The sequence below is a fragment of the Jaculus jaculus genome, chromosome 14 (assembly GCF_020740685.1).
Source record: "Jaculus jaculus isolate mJacJac1 chromosome 14, mJacJac1.mat.Y.cur, whole genome shotgun sequence".
NCBI classification, from domain to species: Eukaryota; Metazoa; Chordata; class Mammalia; order Rodentia; family Dipodidae; genus Jaculus; species Jaculus jaculus.
The window spans coordinates 783,195-802,991 of record NC_059115.1 but is presented as its reverse complement, the minus strand read 5'-3'; the positions used below and the strand labels follow the sequence as shown (position 1 = coordinate 802,991).

Genomic DNA, 19,797 nt, shown 5'->3' with positions numbered 1-19,797 from the left:
TTGGGATGGGCAGCAGGGAAGCTGGGCTACAGGAGTTGACCCGCTGGCCCAGGACTCACATGGCTGGTGTCCCTGGTGTCTGTGGGTTATACTGAGGATTGACCTGGGGGGATGAGGGGTCTGGGTAGCCAGGTGTTTGGGGGTTAGGAGTTCCCCCATAGGCCTGTGGGGATGGGGTAGGTTCATCGTCGAAAGCATACTCGTATTCCTCTTCAGCCCTGGTGGGGACAGAAGTCTCTTGAGAATGACAGTGATACAATAAGGCAGATGCCAAACAGCACTGCTTGCTCGGCCCTTGACTGAGACAGCTTCTTTCTGACAGAATCCCCAGCCAAAAGTGTTCTGACATAAACACAGGGGGCAGAGGCACAAGGCTGCCAGCCCAAAGAGGCTCGTTTCTCGCCTCAGCCACACCTATGCCAGCCCAAGGATCAGCCCCATAGAGCCCTCGGTCAGCAGTACTCCAACACAATAGCTCACAACCGGCCCACACAGCCTTGCTTGGAACGGGTTCTCACCGGGAAGGCGTGTTGGGATTGTTGGGGTCCCAGGCCCCACTCTGGGCAGGAGTGCGGCTGCCATCATGCAAGGGTGTCTGTGAGCCATAATGTGGGGTGCGGCTGCCTGGAGAGGGGAGAAGTGTGCTCATCATCCCATCCTATCCCTGGAGACCTCTATTGGCCCTCTGTCACTTGAGTCCCCTGGGAATACGCACCATCCTGTAAAGGTGTCTGAGAGCCGTACATGGGGGTGCGGGAGCCAGAACCGTACATGGGTGTCTGGGAACCATACATAGGTGTCCTGCCATAGGTGGAGGCCATGCCACCAGGACGCTGGGAGTCCCTGTGGGCAGAGAACAGGCAGGGTGGGTGGGGTGCTCCTGGTACCAGGAACCCCCACACTGATTTCCCTGGCGTGGCCGTACACTGTGGTGAGCCGCTGACGGTCCACAGAGATGGTCTGACAGGTCGAGTGCAGCTCCACGCGGGCTGTGGACTCCGTGGCATCCTTCACCACACCAATGTAGCCTGCAGACACGGACAGGAAGGTAGTTGGGGCTCCCTCCACCACGCCTGCTTCAAGCCTCCAACAGCCCACTGCTCACCTTTGTAGGGCCCCTGGGAGATGCGCACTGTCTGGCCAATGAGTTCATTGTCCCTCCGCCCTCGACCTCTGCTCATGCCACCACCTCCTGGGCTACCAAAGCCACCATGCTGACCTGGGAGGAAGGAGGAAGGTGTCATGGTTTTGTTCCCCAGAACTGCGCCCTTCCCACTCGTGCTGTGTCCACACCCCTAAACCCCTCTCAACTGCCTGAGCCTTCCATGTTGGGTTAGGAGCCTCCTCCCCCACCCCACCCACTGCTTCCCAGGCATTCCCACCTCCATTCTGCTGTGAGCCCCTTGGGCTGAGCATGCAAGGGTCCCCCTTACCCATGACCTCATCCCTGCTCACCATCAGCACTAGGGTGCATGGGACTGCTGATCCGGGGGCTCATGGGGGTGAAGCCACCCACAGTTAAGTTGGTCACATCTCGGGGCTAGTAGATAGGCAGGGAGTAGAGTGAATGACTGGGCAGGGGAGGAGGGTATAGGCCTCTGGCCCGTACTCCACGTCAACTGCCACCAGATGGGTCAGCTCCTGCCTGAACCAGCACGGCAGTCAGCCCTCCTCCTCCTGGTGGTAACCCCTCTGTCTCCTGGGGAGGAAGCTGCCACCCCTCTGCCTCTGATCATCTCTCCCACAGGCCTAAGCTTCTCTTGCTAAGGTATGAGACTGCAGTGGCTAGTCAGGACACAAAAACTACAGGTCACAGGAACTCAGATCCACAGGACCCTGCCCATCACTGCCTGGCCTCAGGTGCCCACTCCAGGTTTTCTTGTTTTGTTTTATTTTTTTTTTCTTTTTCTAATGTCTTTCTTTTATATTTTTATTATTTGCAAGCAGAGAGAGAGGTAAAGAGAAGACAGGAGAATGGGCATGCCAGGGCCTCAAGCCACTGCAAACAAACTCCAAATACATGTGCAACTGTGCATCTGGCTTTATGTGAGTCCTAAGGAATCAAACCCAGGTTCTTTGACGTTGTAGGCAGGCACCTTAACTACTGAGCCAGCTCTCCAGCCCTGTTCTTAAAAATATATATAAATGAGTAGGGCTGGAGAGATGGCTCAGCTGCTAAGAGCTTACGTGAAAACCTCAATGGCCTGAGTTCAAATCTCCACTACCCATGTAAAGCCAAATGTACAAAGTATTGCACCCGTACTCACTCACTCTCTCTCTGCCTCTTTCTCTGTCTCAAATAAATAAATAAATAAATAAATACACTTAAAAAATAAAACAAACTTTTTTTTTTTAATAAGGGCTCCTGCAACCCAGGCTGACCCAAACTTGCTATCCAGCTGAGGGTGACCTGAACTTTCTCATCTTCCCAACACACCTCCCAGGTGCTGGCATTTATAGGCAGGTATTGCTAGGCCAGGCTCCAGGTTTCCTGCAGTCTGGCTCTGCACAGCTTTCTTCCAAGTTCTATCCCAGGGCCTCGTCCTGGCTGTTCCAGTGTCACTCAGGTGGCTCTGAATTCCTTCATTCTGGTCTCTGCTCAACATGTCCCCTTCTGAACCTCAACTAACAATAATCTGCCACTTTTTGCATCCATGAAGGCTTGCCATCACTTCACACTGCATCATGTGCATCTGCTGGTGGTTCATCTCCCTCCCAGCTGCACTGGCATCAGGCACACCAGAAAAGGAAATGGGTGGCTGGTGATGGCTTGGAATTCCAAAGAAATCTTCACACCCTTTTCAGGCCCTGAGCAGGACTCCAGTGCTTTTGGTCTCTACAAGCCTTGTCCAGTCCTATACTTACTGGGGCCCCACTGCCCTTACCTTGGAGCCCCCAGCCAGCACCAAGTGGCGTGCCTTGCAGACAAACATGCCACCATTCTCCACCAGTTTCTTGCAGTGCAGAAAGGCAAAGCTTCGGTACAGGTGGCGGATCTCACCCTCGCGGCCCTGGGCAGAAGAGGAGGGTCACTCACTGAGCATGAGCCCAGCCCAGCTCTTTCAGAATCAGCTGCAGGGCAGGGCATCAGCTAGTACTCACTGAATGGGGCCCATCTATGACCTTAACAATGTCCTTCACATGGATGTTGTTCTGATCTGAGTCCAGGGCCACAGCGAAGCGGTTGTCCTTCTTCTGAGTCACGGCCTGGTGCCTGACGGTCACCACCTTCCCGTGCATGTTCAGCACCTGGAGAAAAGGGATGTAAGTGGGTGAGGGTGAAAGAGATGACATGAGGCAGGACAACCCTTTATTGTGACAGATGATGCTGAGTGCCAGGCGACTTCTTGACTGCTGGACTCTGCTTCAAAGCTACCTACCCACCAGACAATAGATTGATCACAAACATTCTAGATCATTCCAAAAGAATGTGGCTCAGATGGCAAAGGCTTGCCTAGTATACAACTGAACTGGGTTCAATCCCAACACCACATAAAACTAGGCATGGTGTCTGCCTATAACCCCAGCACTTGGAACTGGAGACAAGAGGATGAGACAGTCAAGGTCATCCTCAGTTACATACAGGTTTAGAGGTCATCCTGGCATAAATGAGATCCTGTCTCAAAAATTAGCTAGGGGCTGGAAAAATGGCTTAGCAATTAGGGTGCTTGCCTGTGAAGCCTAAGGACCCAGGTTCGATTCCCCTAGTACACAAGGTGGCACATGCATCTGGAGTTCATTTAAAGTGGCTGGAGGCCTTGATGTGCCCATTCTCCCTGTCTGTCTCTTCCTCCTTCTCTCTCCTAAGTAAATAAATAAATAAATTCTTAAGAGAATTAGCCAGGCATTGTGGTGCACGCCTTTAATCCCAGGCCTCAGGTGGCAGAGGTGGGAGGATCACTGAGCGTTCAAGACCACCCTGAGACTGCATAGAGAATTGCAGGTCAGCCTAGGCTGGAGTGAGACTGTATGTAAATAAACAGAAAACAAACAAACAAAAAGACCCTTTGAGAAGAGACTCTACCTGTGCTCTCTGAGGCATACAGCCCAGAGGAAAGGAGGAAAGACAAGGTGCACCTAACACCCGCTCCTGGTGAAAGCACCAAACACAGGCAAACTCCTCTCAACTTAGTAAGGGAGATGCTGCTGTCAAGTGGGTGAGAAACTGAAGCAGTGATGAGAGGTGATGGGCTACTTGCTCAGCACCTCACAAATAACTTTCAGAGAGCTCTGCAATCCAGCCTAGTCTGGGGTCTCAGCCAGAGACACTCTGCAGCCTCCTAGGAGAGGAAGCTCTTTAAAGGTAGCCCACACCAAGGAGCACGACACACACCTGGAAGGTCTCCCGCTCTAGGCGCACGATGACACCGACGGTACGGGGATCCAGTTGCACCAGCTCACCCCATTCATGCTGACCCCCAACATCCACGCCCGAGGCGGTCTCTGAGCACAGCTGCAGGTCGCGAGGGAGCACCTTTAGCTGCGGAGAGGGCACAAGGGATTAGGTAGGCCTAGAGGCTTATCCAAGTGGGGTGTCCCCTTCACAGAGATGCTTACCACCCACCTACCTCATGCATGGTGAGATCGGAAAAGAGAATGACAAAGTTCTCCTCCACCCGCACAATGAGGCCTGTGTCACCTTCAAATCTGCCAGCGATCACCTTCACGTGGTCCCCCATCTTGAAGTACTTCCTAAGTTCCTGAGCTGGGAACTCCAGCATGTCCTGGGAGATTTGGATATGGAAAGAGTGAGCAAGTGGGTGAGAAAAAGCACAGCCTGTCCGCCCCTCTGGCCTGGAGTGACTTCTCATGGCCTTAGAAGAGTCCAGCTGCAGCCTCCCCACTGCCCACCAGAGGCCACATGAGGCATTTATGCTGTTCCAGAGGGAACTGTAACAGCCCTTACCCCAGAGCACAGAGACGACTAACCTGTGGAATTACACTGTCTGCCCGACCCCACTAGGCCATTTTGTCCCTAGTGGTGAAAGAGAATCCTCCTGGACAAGACTTCTGACCCCTTCCCTGGAAACAGCCCACACTTAGACATACCATCCTGGCTCAAACAACCCTTCAGACACCACACACACAGAGCAAGAAAAAATCCTTTCGTTAGTCGTGGTATATGCCTATACTAGGGAGGTGGAGAAAAAAGGTTAGGAATTCAGGTCATCCCAGCTATATAGGGAGTTCAAGGATAATTTAGCCTACATGAGACCCTATCTCAAAATAAAAATAAAATAAAAACTAAGGCTGGGCTGGCATGGTGGTGCACACCTTTAATCCCTGCACTTGGGAGGCAGGGGTAGGAGGACTGCTAAGAATTCAAGGCTAGCCTGAGACAACATAGTGAATTACAGGTCAGCCTGAGCTAGAGCAAGACTCAACCCCGGGGAAAAAAAGAAAGAAGAGAAAATAAGAAACGAGAAGGGAAAAAGCTGAGAAGGGCGGATCAGTGGTTAAAGACGCTTGCTAGCAAAGCCTACTGGCCTGGGCTCAAGTCTCATGCCACTCACATATGCAACAAGCAGAGCCACCACATGGAGTCTGTGCAATGGTAAGAGATATTGGCACAATTATACACAAGTACAAATTAGTAAAATTTTTAAAAACTGAAAAAAAAAAACCCTACCAAACAAAACATCCCATAAGTTAGGCCTTTAACCCGACCTACTCAGGAGGCTGGGACAGGGGGATCCGAAGTTTAAGACCACTGTGGACAACTTAGCAAGACTCTCTCAAAATAAAAAGTACAGAAGTCTGGAGAGTTGACAGCCATACCACCCCGAATGAACCTGATCCCGTGTGACCTGGGAAGCTAAGGAGGGCCAGGCCTGGTGAGAGCTTAGATGGGAAGAAGTCTGGGGATGCAGCTCAGTGGATGTACAGATAGGTACAGTCCACAAAGCTCTGGGTTCAGTCCCCAGTAGAAGAAACACCCTGAATGCATGTCCTTCCTTTCCTCTCAACAACTGCAACAAGTGCGTACCATCCTCCTCCCTGGCACTCAGTACACAGTCCATGAGCCGGGATTTCCCTGGAGACAAACAGAACCTAACCACTAGGCCTAAGAAACAGCCTCCTTCCCCCATCACAGCAAACAGGTATGCACACATCCACTGCCTCGGCGGACATGCTTCATTGGCACCTGCAGCTACTGAAAAGCCCGGACTTCCTTGAGGACAGACCTGACCCCAGCCACCCGCACACCACCAGAGGCTCCCACCTCCCAGCCCAGATGCAGCTAATGCTACATCACTACCTTGAGGTCCTCATGCTTGGGCATGATGGTGATCTTGTTGCCATCCACGCTGAGGACCTTGCCCTGCAGGTTAATGAGCTCACCCTCGCACACCTCCACATTGTCCCCAGGCTGGAAGTTGTGCTCCCGCTCCTTTCCTGTGGGGACGGAACAGGGTTGACCTGGCAGCTGCCCCCAGGGCCACTGTCCTCCTCAGCCAAGAGTAGGGCCAGGGACAGATACCTGTGCCTTCAGTCACCACCTCCAGGTCAATGCCCTCAGGCTGGTCCTCAAACTTCTCGAGCTCAGACAGGGTGGGCTTCACTCCTTCTGTAATCTGAGTCCCCACGTGAGGGGAGGAGGAGACGTACCAGAATCAGTGTCACCATCCGGTGATGAGAGCCACTGCCCAGGAAAAAGCCAGGGTGGGCAGGGGCTGTAGAAAGAAAAGAAGCTGCACCCTCCCCGTGAGAACTCCTGTCAGAAGTCTTACCACAGCAGACATGGCGAAACTCTTGAACAGGAAGCCTTTCCGGCTGTAGCGGTTCCCCTCAAATATGAGGAAATCACCATCAGAAGCAACATCACCTCCCAGAGACCTGGGATTTTGTTGAGAAACAGAATAAAAGGGTCAGAGAAGCTGACCAGTCCCTAGCACACTCATGGCTAGAGGGGCTTCTCAGACCTCAGAGGCCATTGGGATGAAGGGGCACACAGGCCCCCACTATCCCACTCTGCCAACACTTGGAAACTTGATGAACAAGCATCGGGATCGGGACAACAATGGGATACCCAAGGCTGAAAGAGTAAGTCTGAGGGTCAGGATCCCAGCACAGAAGGGTGGGACCCTGGCCTAGGCCTTAACTCTGCAGCTCCAGCTCAGTCAAGTTCCCTTACCCAGGATACAGGGGACAGACACCTGGGAGCTCCTGCTCCCAGAGAGGAAGGACAGTGGATGTAATGCTCCAAAGGGAAACACAGAACAGGCTGGTCTCCTGGGGCTCAGTCTAGGAGTGCAGAGCAGTGAGCTACACTGGGCATACTGGGGCCCCATCTGCTTTCTGCTGATGGTGGGTAAATACACTGGAGTTTGCTTTTGCTACAAAGTAATAGCTATTGGAGTGGATACCCAGGGAGCAACAATGCATCCAATTAGCAAAGCCCTTGGGTGCAGAAGGCATACACTTTACTTGATTTTTGTTTGAGAAGGTCTTGTGTAGTTTAGGCTGGCCTCAATACATGCTATGTAACCCAGGCTGGCTTTGAACACCTGAATCAGCTGCCTCCACCTCACAAATGCTAGGATTACAGGTGTATGCCACCATACCCAAACCTGAAAGGCACATTTTATAACCCCACAACTCAGCCTATATGGGAGGAAAGCCTGGCTGGAGCACTACTGGAGCACTGCGTCCTCTCCTGCTCTGCCCTCATCGGGAGACCCTGCAATCCCAGATACTGGTGCCAGAGGCTGCTCCAACTGTCATCTTGGATGACGGTAGGGGCAACCTACCCAACCTGTCCCAACCTCAGGCAGGCAGAAGAAACTGAAACCAAGGTACTCTGGGCACACATGTTTATTAGCTGAATTCTTACTATAATCCCAGGTAGCCATGGCTGTTCATTATCATTATCAATCTGTAGCACAGGAAACTGAAGGGAATGGACAGGAAGTGCGTGCCCAAGTCCATAATGCCTAGCTGATTACTCACACGGTGCACCTGAGAGACCATCCCTGAGAGAGAAGCCTGCCAGAGGCATGTGGCAACAACAGACCTCCGCCCGGCCAGGGTCCCCAGCGTGCTAACCTGATCTTCTCAGCATCAAAGAGCCTCTGTGGCGGCCGCTTGAACTTCTTCTTTTTGGCAAACCAGTCTTTCTGTGGAGGATAAGGGCCACATGTGGAAGGAGTGAGGAAGAAGGGTCAGCCACCAGCAGGGTTGGCATCCCCTGGCCAGCGGCGCGCTTCACAGTACCAAGCTCATGCGGGCCTTGATGCGATCGTAGTCAATGCGCGGGATCATCTTCAGGGAGATGGTGTTCTGGCTGGGCTCCACATAGTCCACCTGGGGGAGGACAGTGGGTCAGCGGAGTCTGCCCAACCACACTGAGCACAGACACCGGGACGTGGATACCAGAAGGGGCAGAGGAGGATGGGGGACACATGTACCTATTCACTATTCCCAGAAGGGCCCCTCTGCCCCACTCAAGTGCACTCAGCTCCAGAACCGAGCTTCTCCCACGGGCTGACATCCCTACCTGGACGTCTGGCAGGTCCCTCAAGTGCTATGCCATGGCATGGTCTCTCCCAAATGCCCCTTTCCCCTCCTACTTTATTTTTCTATTTGGGGTGCAGTCAGGAATCATTATTTTTCCTCCTGCCTTTCCTCTCTTTTCTTCTTTGTGGTCCAAGAGATCAAACCCAGGGCCTTACGGCATACCAGGCAAGCACTCTACTGACTGAGTAAAGCGACCCCCCCTGCCGGGCCCCAAAGCCCATGGAGTCCTTCTTGCTTCTCCCTCAAATAACTACAGACCCCTTCAGCTCTGCATTTAAAAAAAAAAAAAAAAAAAAAAGCCTGAGCCAGGTGTGGTAGTGCATACCTTTAATCCCAGCATTAGGGGGCAGAGGTAAGAGGATCACTGTGAGTTCAAGGCCAGCCTGGGACTACAGAATGATATCCCACCTCAAAAAACAAAGCAAAACAAAAAAAAACCAGCCAGGCCAGGCAGCACAGGTCTTTAATCCCACCACTTGCAGGGCAGAGGTAGGAGGATCACCATGATTCCAGACTACATTGTGAATTCCAGGTCCTGTCCAACAGTGAGGGGCTAGGGGTATGGGGTTCAGCAGTAAAAAGCCATCTCTGAAACTACCAGTGAGGTGCTGGGACATGTGGCTGAGAGAGACAGCCCTTGCCTAGTATATAGCAGGCACTGGGCTCCATCCCTTAGCATGGTGCTCCGAAAAACAAAACAAAACAAAACACTCCAGACCTTTCCTGCTCCATTACTCCTCAGTCCTTTCTACCAACCAGCAGCAGCCTCCACAGGCCACTGAGTCTATGGGCCAAGTCACCTTGTGTTGTGGTGACAGTCCTGTAGGTTACAGAATGCTACTAGCAACCCTGGCTTGTTCTCTCACTACAAACCAGAATCACCAAACCAAAATGTCTGCAGACACTGCACAATGTCCCCAAAGGCAACACTGCCACTATCTGAGACTATAACATAGTCTACTGAGACTAAAGTACCTGCATTAAAACAGGAGCGAGGGGGCTGGAGAGATTGTTCAGTGGTTAAGGCACTTGCCTGCGAAACCTAAAGACCCATGTTTGACTCTCCAGGCCCCACATAAGCCAGGCGCACAAGATGACACAAGCACGTAATGTCGCACATGCATACAAGGTGGCGCATCATGTGTCTGGAGTTTGATTGCAATGGCTGTAGGCCCTACTGCGCCAATTCTCTCACTCTCTCATGAAAAAAAAAATTACATATTGCTGAAGACTCCACATGCCTGGGCTGCAAGGTCACTGAGAAATCAAGCTGGAGCTGAGCTGAAAACCTCCTCCAGCTGAGACCAGCTGAGAGAAAGCTGGAAAAAGCTACGCTGCATGCAGTCCTATGGGAGAAAAAAGTCATCTTAGGTGAAAACAGTGGGCACTGTAAGCCGTAAGTTTGGCCAGCCAGGTTAAATGACCAAACAGGTGCAATCGTGGCTTTTTGTTATGGGATATGCTAACCACTCTCTAACTGGACTGGAGGCCTGCTCCGTGGAAGGGCATAAATGCCTGGTACTGAAAACCTAATCAAAAGCCTATGGTAGGGAAGGGCATGAGCCCTAGGAATATAACACCTGCTCTTGCCTGGCTAAATGCATATATTATGCCCACCAAATTGACCTGTAAGCACTTTGCTTAATGTTTATATTCATATAATGCTCCTCTCATTTTTGGTTAGAGAAGCTTCTCTTTTCAGATGGTGGTGACCTCTAGGATGACTCAAAAGGCACCATGGTGCTGAGAAGTGACAAAGGAGTGCTCAGCACTGAAACATCTCTATCACATCTTCCAAGGCTCAGGTTCCACTGCAGAAGAGGTAGCAGTAAGAATGTAAGAGCCAAAGAAAGAGTAGGACTCCTTACAATGTGCTCCTCAAGACACGAAATGGCCTGGATACCCATAACCTCACAAAAGAGACTTGGGCTGGAGAGATGGCTTAGCGGTTAAGCACTTAGCCTAAGGACCCCGGTTCGAGGCTCGATTCCCCAGGACCCATGTAAGCTAAATGCACAAGGTGGTGCATGCATCTGGAGTTATTTGCAGTGGCTGGTGGCCTTGGTGCACCCATTCTCTCTCTCTTCCTCCCCCCACCCCCGTGTCACTGTCAAATAAATAAATAAAAATGTTTAAAAAGAAACTGATTGAGAGCAGGAGGGGATATGATGGAGAGTGGAGTTGTGAAGGGGAAAGTAGGGGAGGGGAAGGAATTATCATGGATTTTTGTCTATAATTATGGAAGTTGTCAATAAAAAAAAGTTTAAAGAAAAAAGTGAAGCAGGACATGGTGGCCCAGGCTTGTAATCCCAGCTACTGGGGAGACTGAAACCAAATTGCAAATTCCAGGCCAGCCTGGACTACATAATAAATTGAAGGCAAACCTGGTTAACTGAGAACATGTCTCAAACAAAGCTTTGTTTTTAAAATAAATTTTTTTATTTATTTGAGAGAGAGGCAGATTGAGAGAGAGAGAGAGAGAAAATGTGCCAGGGCCTCCAGCTTCTTTAAACCAACTCCAGACACATGCATCATCTTGTACATCTAGCTTACGTGGATCCTGGGGAATTGAACCTGGGTCCTCTGGCTTTGCAGTCAAATGCCTTAATCCCTAAGCCATCTCTTCAGCCCCCAAAAAAATTTTTTTGAAAGGAGGATGGGTATGGTTAAAGATTTAGCTCAACAGAAAATCATTTGTCTAGAATATGTAAGTTCTTGGCTTCAATCACAATGGCAAAAAGAAAAAACATATATATAACCTTCCTATATATATTACCTTCCTATCTTCTTCCAAGAAACCAAAGTACTATGAGAGGCCAAGAGACCTACAACCTGCCTGAGCTCGGCTCCTGCACCTTCCTCACTCCCTCTGCTCTACCCAGGAATTTTCTTATCTCATATCCCTCCCACTCTCCCTAAGCACTCCTTGTTACTCATCCTTCACTTCCTTTAATCTGTTGTATTTTTCCCCAAGGTAGGCTCTTACTCTAGCCCAGGCTGAGCTGGAATTCACTATGTACTCTCAAGTTAGCCTCAAACTCACAGAGATCCTCCTACCTCGGATTTAAGAGTGCTATGGATTAAAGAGGTGTGCCACCCCAGGCCCGGCCCACACACACCCTGCAGGGTCTCTTGTCACTGCAAATGGACATCTATCCAGCTTTACACGGGCAGCTAGGGCAGGAAGACATTGCAAGCAAGCACCTTTAACAGCTGAACCATCTCCCCAGCCCCACCTCCTTCAATCTTTCTCAACATGCCTTTGAACATGGCAAGAAATGGCCATCTGTCTCCTGTGTGCTCAGAGGCAAATCCCAGCCCTGCTTACTCCTTCCCCGTGGGAGGTTCTGTTCTTGGCACTCGGAAAGGGAACGAGAAGGCAGAACACAGGAGTCTGACCCCACTGAGCTGCCCCAGCACCTCTGGGTACCTGAGCAATGTCATCTTTGTAGATGCCCCGCTTGAGGCGGACCCAGGACTTCGGTTTCAGGTTAGCCACCTCTTTGACCACCTTGAGCACATCTGTCATCTCCTTGATGGGAACCATTTGCTGATTCCAGTAGCCAAGCCGCAGGTTGCCCACGCCCTCAATGGCTTGCTTCACATGGGTCTGCTTATAGGCCTCCACATAGATGTAGCCCTTCACATGCTCGGGGGCCACCACCGACTTGATCTGCAGGGGCTGTGGGGACAGAGGCAGGAAAAGAGATGTGAGGCACCACACAGCCACTCTAGGGCTATGCTCTAAAATGTTGGCCCACAGCAGCATACTGGCACAGTATAGCCACCACAGACTGTTCTAGCAAGCAAACCACACCAGAAGCTTTCACCCACACTCTAAAGAAGAACTAGGTAAAGTTCTGTTCTGTTTAGCATAATCCGTGCTGGTTTCAAACTGTTGATTCTCCTGCCTAAGCCTCTACACACACAAAAAAAACAAAAAACATTAACACAACAAAACAGTACGGAGGCTAAGGTGTGTAGCTCAGTGGCAAAGCAGGAATGGGGAGTGGTTGCTAGTGGGTAGTTTCTTTTGGGGCAAGGAGTCATAAAATGTTATGAAAGTAAAAAATAATGACTGAACATACTACATATAGTAAGACCCACTGAGCTGGGCCAACTGGAGCTGGGTGTGGTGGTACACACCTGTAACCAGCCTGTGAGGCTAAAGCAGGGTTACCGTGAGTTTGAGACCAGCCTAAGACCTCAGAAAAGAAAGATTTTTTTTTTCTTCAAGGCAGAGCTTCACTCTAGCCCAGACTGACCTGGAACTTACTCTATAGCTCAGGCTGGCCTCAAACTCTTACCTCAGTTTCCCAAGTGCTATCATATCTTGCAAAAAGGAGGGAGGCTAGTTTTATTTATTTACTAAAAGTGTTTTTTTGTTTGTTTGTTTTGTTTTGTTTTTCGAGGTAGGGTCTCACTGTGGCCTAGGCTGACCTGGAATTCACTATGTAGTCTCAGGTTGGCCTTGAACTCACGGCAATTCTCCTACCTCTGCCTCCCAAGTGCTGGGATTAAAAGCATGTGCCACCATGCCCGGCTATTATTTACTAAAAGTTTTTATTTTGATTTTGTTGTTTTACTTTTCTGTTTGGTTTATTTATTTTTGAGACAAGGTTTTACATATGTACCACCAAACCAGTTTTATGCATTCTTGGGGAATCAAAACTAGGGCTTTGTGTGTGCTAGACAAATATGTATTCTACCAAGAGACCTACATTCCCAACCCTAGTTGGTTGTTTTTGTTGTTGTTGTTTTGTTTTGTTTTTTCAAGGTAGGGTCTCACTCTAGCCCAGGCTGACCTATAATTCACTATGTAGACTCAGGCTCAGGCTAGCTTTGATCTCATAGTGACTCTCTATTCTTTGTCTCCAAATGCTGGGAATAAAGGCATGCACTATCATGCCTGGCAGAGACAGAAAGAATGGGCAAGCCAGGCCCTCCAGGTGCTGCAAACAAACTCCAGACACATGAGCCACTTCATGCATCAGGCTTTATGTGGGTACTGGGGAATCAAACTCTAGTCGTTAGACTTTGCAGGCAAGCACCTTAACTGCTGAGATATCTGTCCAATCTCTTTTTTTAAATACGTTTTTATGATTTGAGAAAGAAAGACGGAGAGAATGGAGTGCAACAGGGCCCCCAACTAAGGCAAATGACTTAAGATGTATGCACCACCTTGTGCATCTGGCTTACATGGGTACAGGGGAATCAAACCTGGATCCTTAGGCTTTCTAGTCAAGTGCCCTAACTGCTAAGCCACCACTCTAGCTTTTTTTTTTTTTTTTAAAGCCCAGGCTGACCTGGAATTACTATGTAGTTTCAGGATAGCCTCAAACTCATGGCAATCCTCTTACCTCTGCCTCCTGAGTTTTTGAGATAGAGACATATGTGGTCCAGGCTACACTCATTACGTAGTCAAGGCTCACCTTGAAATCCTGATCCTCTTGACTTTACCTCTTCTATTCTGGGTTACACTTGTGTACCCACCATCCTCAGCTGAAAGTTTTATGACAGTATTATCACTGTTATTATTACTGGGGGTCAAAGTTAGAAGACATCTTAAGTGCTAGTGCTTAGGTTCTATCCACCTTTTCCAAGAAAGGGCCTCTCATAAGCCTGGAAGTTGTCAAGTGGACGAGACTGGCTGGTCAGTGAGTGAGCTCCAAGGATCCTCTTGCACACCCAGCATTTTTTTTAATGTTTGTGAAAAGGAGATCCATGTGTGCCATGGCCTATATATAGGGGACTAAGGACAACCTTGAAGTCTTTATTCTCTTCTACTTTCTTTCTTTTTTTTGAGGTAGGATCTTATTCTAGCCCAGGCTGATCTGAAATTCACTTTGTAGTCTCAGGATGGCCTTGAATTCACAGTGATTCTCCTACCTCTGCCTCCTGAGTGCTATAATTAAAGGTGTGTGCCACTGGCACCCTCTAGCTTTCTTAACAGAAATTCTGGGGAATCAAACAGGTATCCTCATGTTTACAAGACAAGCACTTTACCAGATGAGCTATCTCCTGGCCCCTAGTTTTAATTTTGAAATAACAAAACTAAAGACAATGGCCCAGGCCAGACACAGAGTCCCAGTGTGGACAGTGGTCTTGGTCTAGCTGAAACAGCTCTGGATGCACAGCTCGACCTGCAGTGATGCATGTTACATCCTTCCACCTGGGCTTGGCCCCATACCTCACCCCGACACGGCTGCTTCCTGACTCACCGTGTCCGTGAATTGGTAGGCAATGAACTTGCGCATCAAGGACATGGCTGTGGCTCGTTCCTCCCCTATCTGGAGAGAAGGGCAGAGTTGAGGAGAGAGATCTGGTCATGGGAGGGCAGGCAGGAAGCAGAAGAAACAGGAGGAGGTAGTGGGTCAGGAAGGTGAAATAGGAAAGAGACAGAGAATGACAGACAGCAAGAGAGACAAAATGAGAGAAGGAAATGGAAGATGGGGAGGGAAGGAGGGAAGGGGCACAGAGTCAAGGGTAGGGAGAGGCAGATATGAGCTGCCCCACATGCAATTTCCTCCCAAGCTGAGCCAGAGCACGCACCTTACACTTGACAGTCCACAGGTTAGGGTCCCTACACAGCAAAGGGAATTAAAGGAAGCTCTTTAATGAAACTGTCACACTAAGAAACATGAGTCACCACTGCTATCCTTCTTTCCCACCCCAACACTCCAGGGTTCCCCACTCTCAGTCACAACAAAAGGAGACAGAGCAACCACTAGCCCTCCACTGTCACCCATACTTCTGTCAGTGTAACCTGCCCTAACCTGTCACACCATCACCCCGTAGGCCACAGCCTTCTGCCCACCATCTTACTTGACACCTGGGAGCAGCTGCTGCTGGGTGATGTCATCAGACAGCTCATCAGAGCCTCCATACACCCTGGGGAGAGAAGAGTGAGGTGAAAATCGGGAAAGCCCCACCAGACCGCTGCTGCTTCCCACCTGAGGACCCACCTGCTCCCTGCCCAACACTTACGTCTCCCCCACAGACGACTTGGCATATTTCTTCATGTAATACTCGCCCAGTTCTTCTTCTCGCTGGTCTCTGGGGTGTAAAGGGAAAAGCCAACAGGGATTGAAGGTGGGGTTAAGAACAGACTGACCCATGCCAAATCTGTGCAAGGGAGCCAATCCCACCCAGGCCCCTTGTCACTCACCTCCAGAGATTTTGCAGACGACGTGCACCAGAGCGGTCTTCATCCAGGACAACATTATCAATATTGGAGGCTAGAAACGAAGGTACAAAGGGGGAAGTCATGTTGGGGCCTGGAGACAGGGAGGGAGCTCAGGAGCCTGTCCTGGGGCATGAAGACAGTGGGATGAGGAAACACCCACCCTCTCACTCCCCCCTTTCCTACTCAGCTCCCTGCATCTCATCCCAAATGCTTGGGGATAGGGTGTACTTGTTGGGGTGGATCTCCACACATTCTCCATCTCACAGCTACTGTGTGAGTATAGCCTAAGCTTCCCCCACCCCACTCCCGACTACACTCAGGCATACACATACAGAAATACACTTCGCCCAGCCAGCCACTGCTGGACACCTGGCTCCAGGGCCCCTGACCCTAGACATGTGAGTCACAGTCCCAGGGCCACAAAGGGTCAGGGCCATTGGGAAATGGGAAGAAAGCCATGGACCACACCTTCCCAGTTCTTACCTTCAATCTCTTCTACTTGGAGGAAGAGGAGGAGGTGGTGGTGGTGGTGGTGGTGGTGAGCGAGGGCAGACAAAGTATGAGCCAAATTATAGCAGCAAAATCAACCAATGGGTTGTGGGGAGGGAGGGAGGGACACAGGAAGGTCGAAAACCAAAAGTAAAGGCCAGGCACCAGGTGGTTGGGGAGAAGCCGAAATGTATGAGGTGCACAGAACGGAAAATAACAGGGAAGGAGGGCAACTGGCCCAGAAAGTGGGGGGTATCTTAGGACAGAGGCCACCTATCCTCCACCCCACAAAAAGGATTCTCTAGGGCTTCGGGGTCCCAGAGTCCTCTCCCCACAATACCCTCCACCCTACAGTCCTCATCCCCCACTCATGGGCCTAAAAGGAAAAGGGTGGGAAGCCATCTCTCTGGCAAGGACATAAAGAAGCGAGGTGAAGTGGGTAGAGAGGCTGGGAGGCGCACAGCATGGGGGGGCTCCGAAGACCCCCTCCTCAGGCACTCCTCGCAGTGGTCCCAGGCAGGCCCGCACACACCTTTCTCCAGGATGTCCTCAGCTCCGTCCTCCCACTGGTCCTCATCCTCGTATTCATCATCCACATCTGCAGCGGGAAGGCCAGGCAGTCAGAGGGGACAATGGCCCAGCACAATCTCCCAGAAAACGAAACATTTCCTTTGCAGATCCCTAAGCTACAGATCCACACAGAGCCTAAGGAAGACTAGTTCAAGGCCTGATTGGACAACTTATTTTTTTTTTTTTTTAGAGATGGCAAAAGAGAGAGAGAAAGAGAATTGGTGTGCCAGGGCCTCAGCCGCTGGAATCGAACTCCAGACATCTGTGCCACCTAATGGGCACATGCGACCTTGCACTAGCCTCACCTTTGTGCATCTGGCTTACGTGGGATATGGAGAGTCGAACATGGGTCCTTAGGCTTTGCAGGCAAGCACCTTAACCACTAAGCCATCTCTCCAGCCCCAGAATAGACAATTTAATGAGACCCTGTCTCAAAATTAGAAAGTAGGGGTTAGGGAGATGGCTCAGCAGGTATGAATGCTTGCCATGAAAGCATGATGGCATGAGAAAAGCTAAATTCAAACCCCAGCACACAGGTAAAATGCTGGGCATGACCATGCATGCATGCAACGTCAGTCCTGGGGGTGAGGTGGGGAGGGCTTGAGAAGAAGACAACCAGAGAGTCTCACTGGGGCTCCTGGGTCAGCCAGTATGACCAAAAAATGGGGGGGGGGGGATGGGCATGGCAGAGCATGCCTTTAATCCCAGCAGAGATAGGTGGGTCATCTTGAGTTCAAGGCCACCCTGAGACTACATAGTGAATTCCAGATCAGCCTGGGCTACAGTGAGACCCTACCTCAAACAACAAACAAACAACAAAACAAAAACAAACAAACAAACAAAAAACCAAAGGCAGGTTCAGTGAGAGACTCCATTTCAAGAACATAAAGTATCCTAATCATAACTGCTTCCAGAGTTGGATTCAGTTTCCCATTTCATAAAACTATATAAGCCTTAAGGTATATGCTTAATAAGATATTGTATAGTATTATAAATTATTTGCCTCTGTTAATATTGCTCAAATCATTTCACATAGCCTTATCTGCTTTATTTTCATTATCCATGTACATGCTGTTATTTAGTCCTAAATCCACTTGTGAATGAGTCTGTAAACAGTCTGTCATGCATTGTATATGAAACACTTTATGTTTTATATTTAACTTGATATTTCAATTCATGGTCATACAGATATTATGCATTGAAATATAGTCTTATTTTCTGCTTTCTCTCATTGCAGTGTTTTTTAACATGTTTATGTCAATAACATACATTTTATATTACCTATTTAGTTAGTTGTCCATCTTTTTTTGTTGTTGTTTTTTCAAGGTAGGGTCTCACTCTGGTCCAGGCTGACCTGGATTTAACTATGTAGTCTCAGGGTGGCCTCGAACTCACGGTGATCCTCCCACCTCTGCCTCCCAAGTGCTGGGATTAAAGGCATGTGCCACCACACCCAGCTTGTCCATCATTTTTGTCATATATTTTCCAGATTTATCTTGCTTTTGTAACTTGTTACAGTGCCAACTAGCTATCATTAAAATGACACCAAGCTTATGAAAAAAAAAAAATGAACATAAAGTAGGCGGGCTGGCGGATGGCTCAGCAGCTAAATGTGTTCACTCACTCACTCGCTTGCAAACTATCATGGCCAGGATAGGTCCCCATTACCCACAAAAAGGCAGACACAACACGGTGCATGCATCTGGAGTTTATTTTAATAATAGTGGCAAGAATCACTGGAGTGCCCACACTCTCTCTCTGTCTGCTTCTTTTTCTCTCTTTCTGTCATAAATAAATAAATACACAAACAGACAAACAAACTGGGCAGAAGAAACAATAGAAAGAACACCTGGGCTGGAGAGATGGCTTCGCGGTTCAGCGCTTGCCTGTGAAGCCTAAGGACCCCAGTTCAAGGCTCAATTCCCCAGAACCCACGTTAGCCAGATGCACAAGGGGGCGCACGCGTCTGGAGTTCGTTTGCAGTGGCTAGATGCCCTGGTGCGCCCACTCTCCTCTCTCTCTCTGTCTGTAACTCTCAAATAAATAAATAAAAATAAACAAAAACAAACAAAAAAAAAAAAAAAGAAAGAACACCTGACATTCTCCTCTGGCTTCCCAATGCAGGTGCACGGAGCACTCACATCTGCACACACATGAAAACACCATACATACTATATACACACACCAAAATACCAAAATGAAAGTAAAAAGAATCAGCTGGGCATGGTGGCACATGCCTTTAATCCCAGCTCTTGGGAGGCAGAGGTAGGAGGATCACTGTGAGTTCGAGGCCACCCTGAGACTACATAGTGAATTCCAGGTCATCCTGGGCTAGAATGACACCCTACCTCGATAAAACAAGAAACCAGAGGGGGGAAAATGTAGAAAGAGGGCTGCGGGCATGCCCAGCAGTGGAACCCTTGCCAGAATCCAGCAGTGAGGACTGGAGGATACGCTTCCACCCTGTCCAATCTCCAGCACCACACACCCTAGAGTGGACATGTCCTCCTCTCAGGACCCCACGACTCTCAGTGCTGCTCCTGGACCCTTTGACATACCGGCCTCATCCAGAATGAAGCCACCATGTCGGGGTTTCTTGGGGGGACGGTCATCATCTTCCTCTTCCTCTTCTTCATCATAATCCTCCTCTTCTTCCTCCTCCTCCTCTTCTTCAGGCTCCTCCTCCTTCTCACTGCCCGCTGCACTCCGCCGCTCTTCCTCTACCTGCAGGGTTGAGTCAAGCAAGGTTGGAGCACAAGGTTTCTACCAACCCCAAATGAGAAATGAGAGATGCTGGCCAATCACAGTCCCTTTGGCTAGGCCTTTGGATACTATCTTTTGTTATTGTTTTTGTTTTTTCACTTGAGGTAGGGTCTCATGCTAGCTCAGGCTGACTTGGAATTCACCATGTAGCCTCAGGGTGGCCACCACGACTGACTTGGACACTATCTTAATCAGTTATGGAGTAGCCACATCCTGGTCACCTAATCAACACTGGGGAGCCACCATGACTCCTTCTTCCATCAGATCCCTTG

The 19,797-nt window shown here is 49.7% G+C and overlaps 1 protein-coding gene across 2 annotated transcripts in view; it reads right to left on the bottom strand.

Moving 5' to 3' along the window:
• Supt5h (SPT5 homolog, DSIF elongation factor subunit) overlaps positions 1 to 19,797 on the bottom strand; it is a 28,735-nt gene that overhangs the window by 1,303 nt on the left and 7,635 nt on the right. The window contains exons 3-26 of one of the 2 annotated variants that reach the window (XM_004670416.2): positions 19,321 to 19,486; positions 16,725 to 16,790; positions 16,187 to 16,198; positions 15,686 to 15,755; positions 15,505 to 15,573; positions 15,343 to 15,408; positions 15,070 to 15,100; positions 14,739 to 14,807; positions 11,948 to 12,199; positions 8,215 to 8,304; positions 8,047 to 8,117; positions 6,732 to 6,837; positions 6,482 to 6,575; positions 6,260 to 6,396; positions 4,569 to 4,724; positions 4,334 to 4,480; positions 3,103 to 3,249; positions 2,886 to 3,011; positions 1,456 to 1,540; positions 1,106 to 1,219; positions 926 to 1,028; positions 716 to 843; positions 519 to 624; positions 60 to 218 (exon numbers count right to left, since the gene is read on the bottom strand). In XM_004670416.2, the coding sequence (XP_004670473.1) occupies positions 60 to 218; positions 519 to 624; positions 716 to 843; positions 926 to 1,028; positions 1,106 to 1,219; positions 1,456 to 1,540; positions 2,886 to 3,011; positions 3,103 to 3,249; positions 4,334 to 4,480; positions 4,569 to 4,724; positions 6,260 to 6,396; positions 6,482 to 6,575; positions 6,732 to 6,837; positions 8,047 to 8,117; positions 8,215 to 8,304; positions 11,948 to 12,199; positions 14,739 to 14,807; positions 15,070 to 15,100; positions 15,343 to 15,408; positions 15,505 to 15,573; positions 15,686 to 15,755; positions 16,187 to 16,198; positions 16,725 to 16,790; positions 19,321 to 19,486 (2,570 nt within the window). The remainder of the gene's footprint in view (positions 1 to 59; positions 219 to 518; positions 625 to 715; positions 844 to 925; positions 1,029 to 1,105; positions 1,220 to 1,455; positions 1,541 to 2,885; positions 3,012 to 3,102; positions 3,250 to 4,333; positions 4,481 to 4,568; positions 4,725 to 6,259; positions 6,397 to 6,481; positions 6,576 to 6,731; positions 6,838 to 8,046; positions 8,118 to 8,214; positions 8,305 to 11,947; positions 12,200 to 14,738; positions 14,808 to 15,069; positions 15,101 to 15,342; positions 15,409 to 15,504; positions 15,574 to 15,685; positions 15,756 to 16,186; positions 16,199 to 16,724; positions 16,791 to 19,320; positions 19,487 to 19,797) is intronic. The other variant, XM_004670417.3, reaches the window with a different exon arrangement.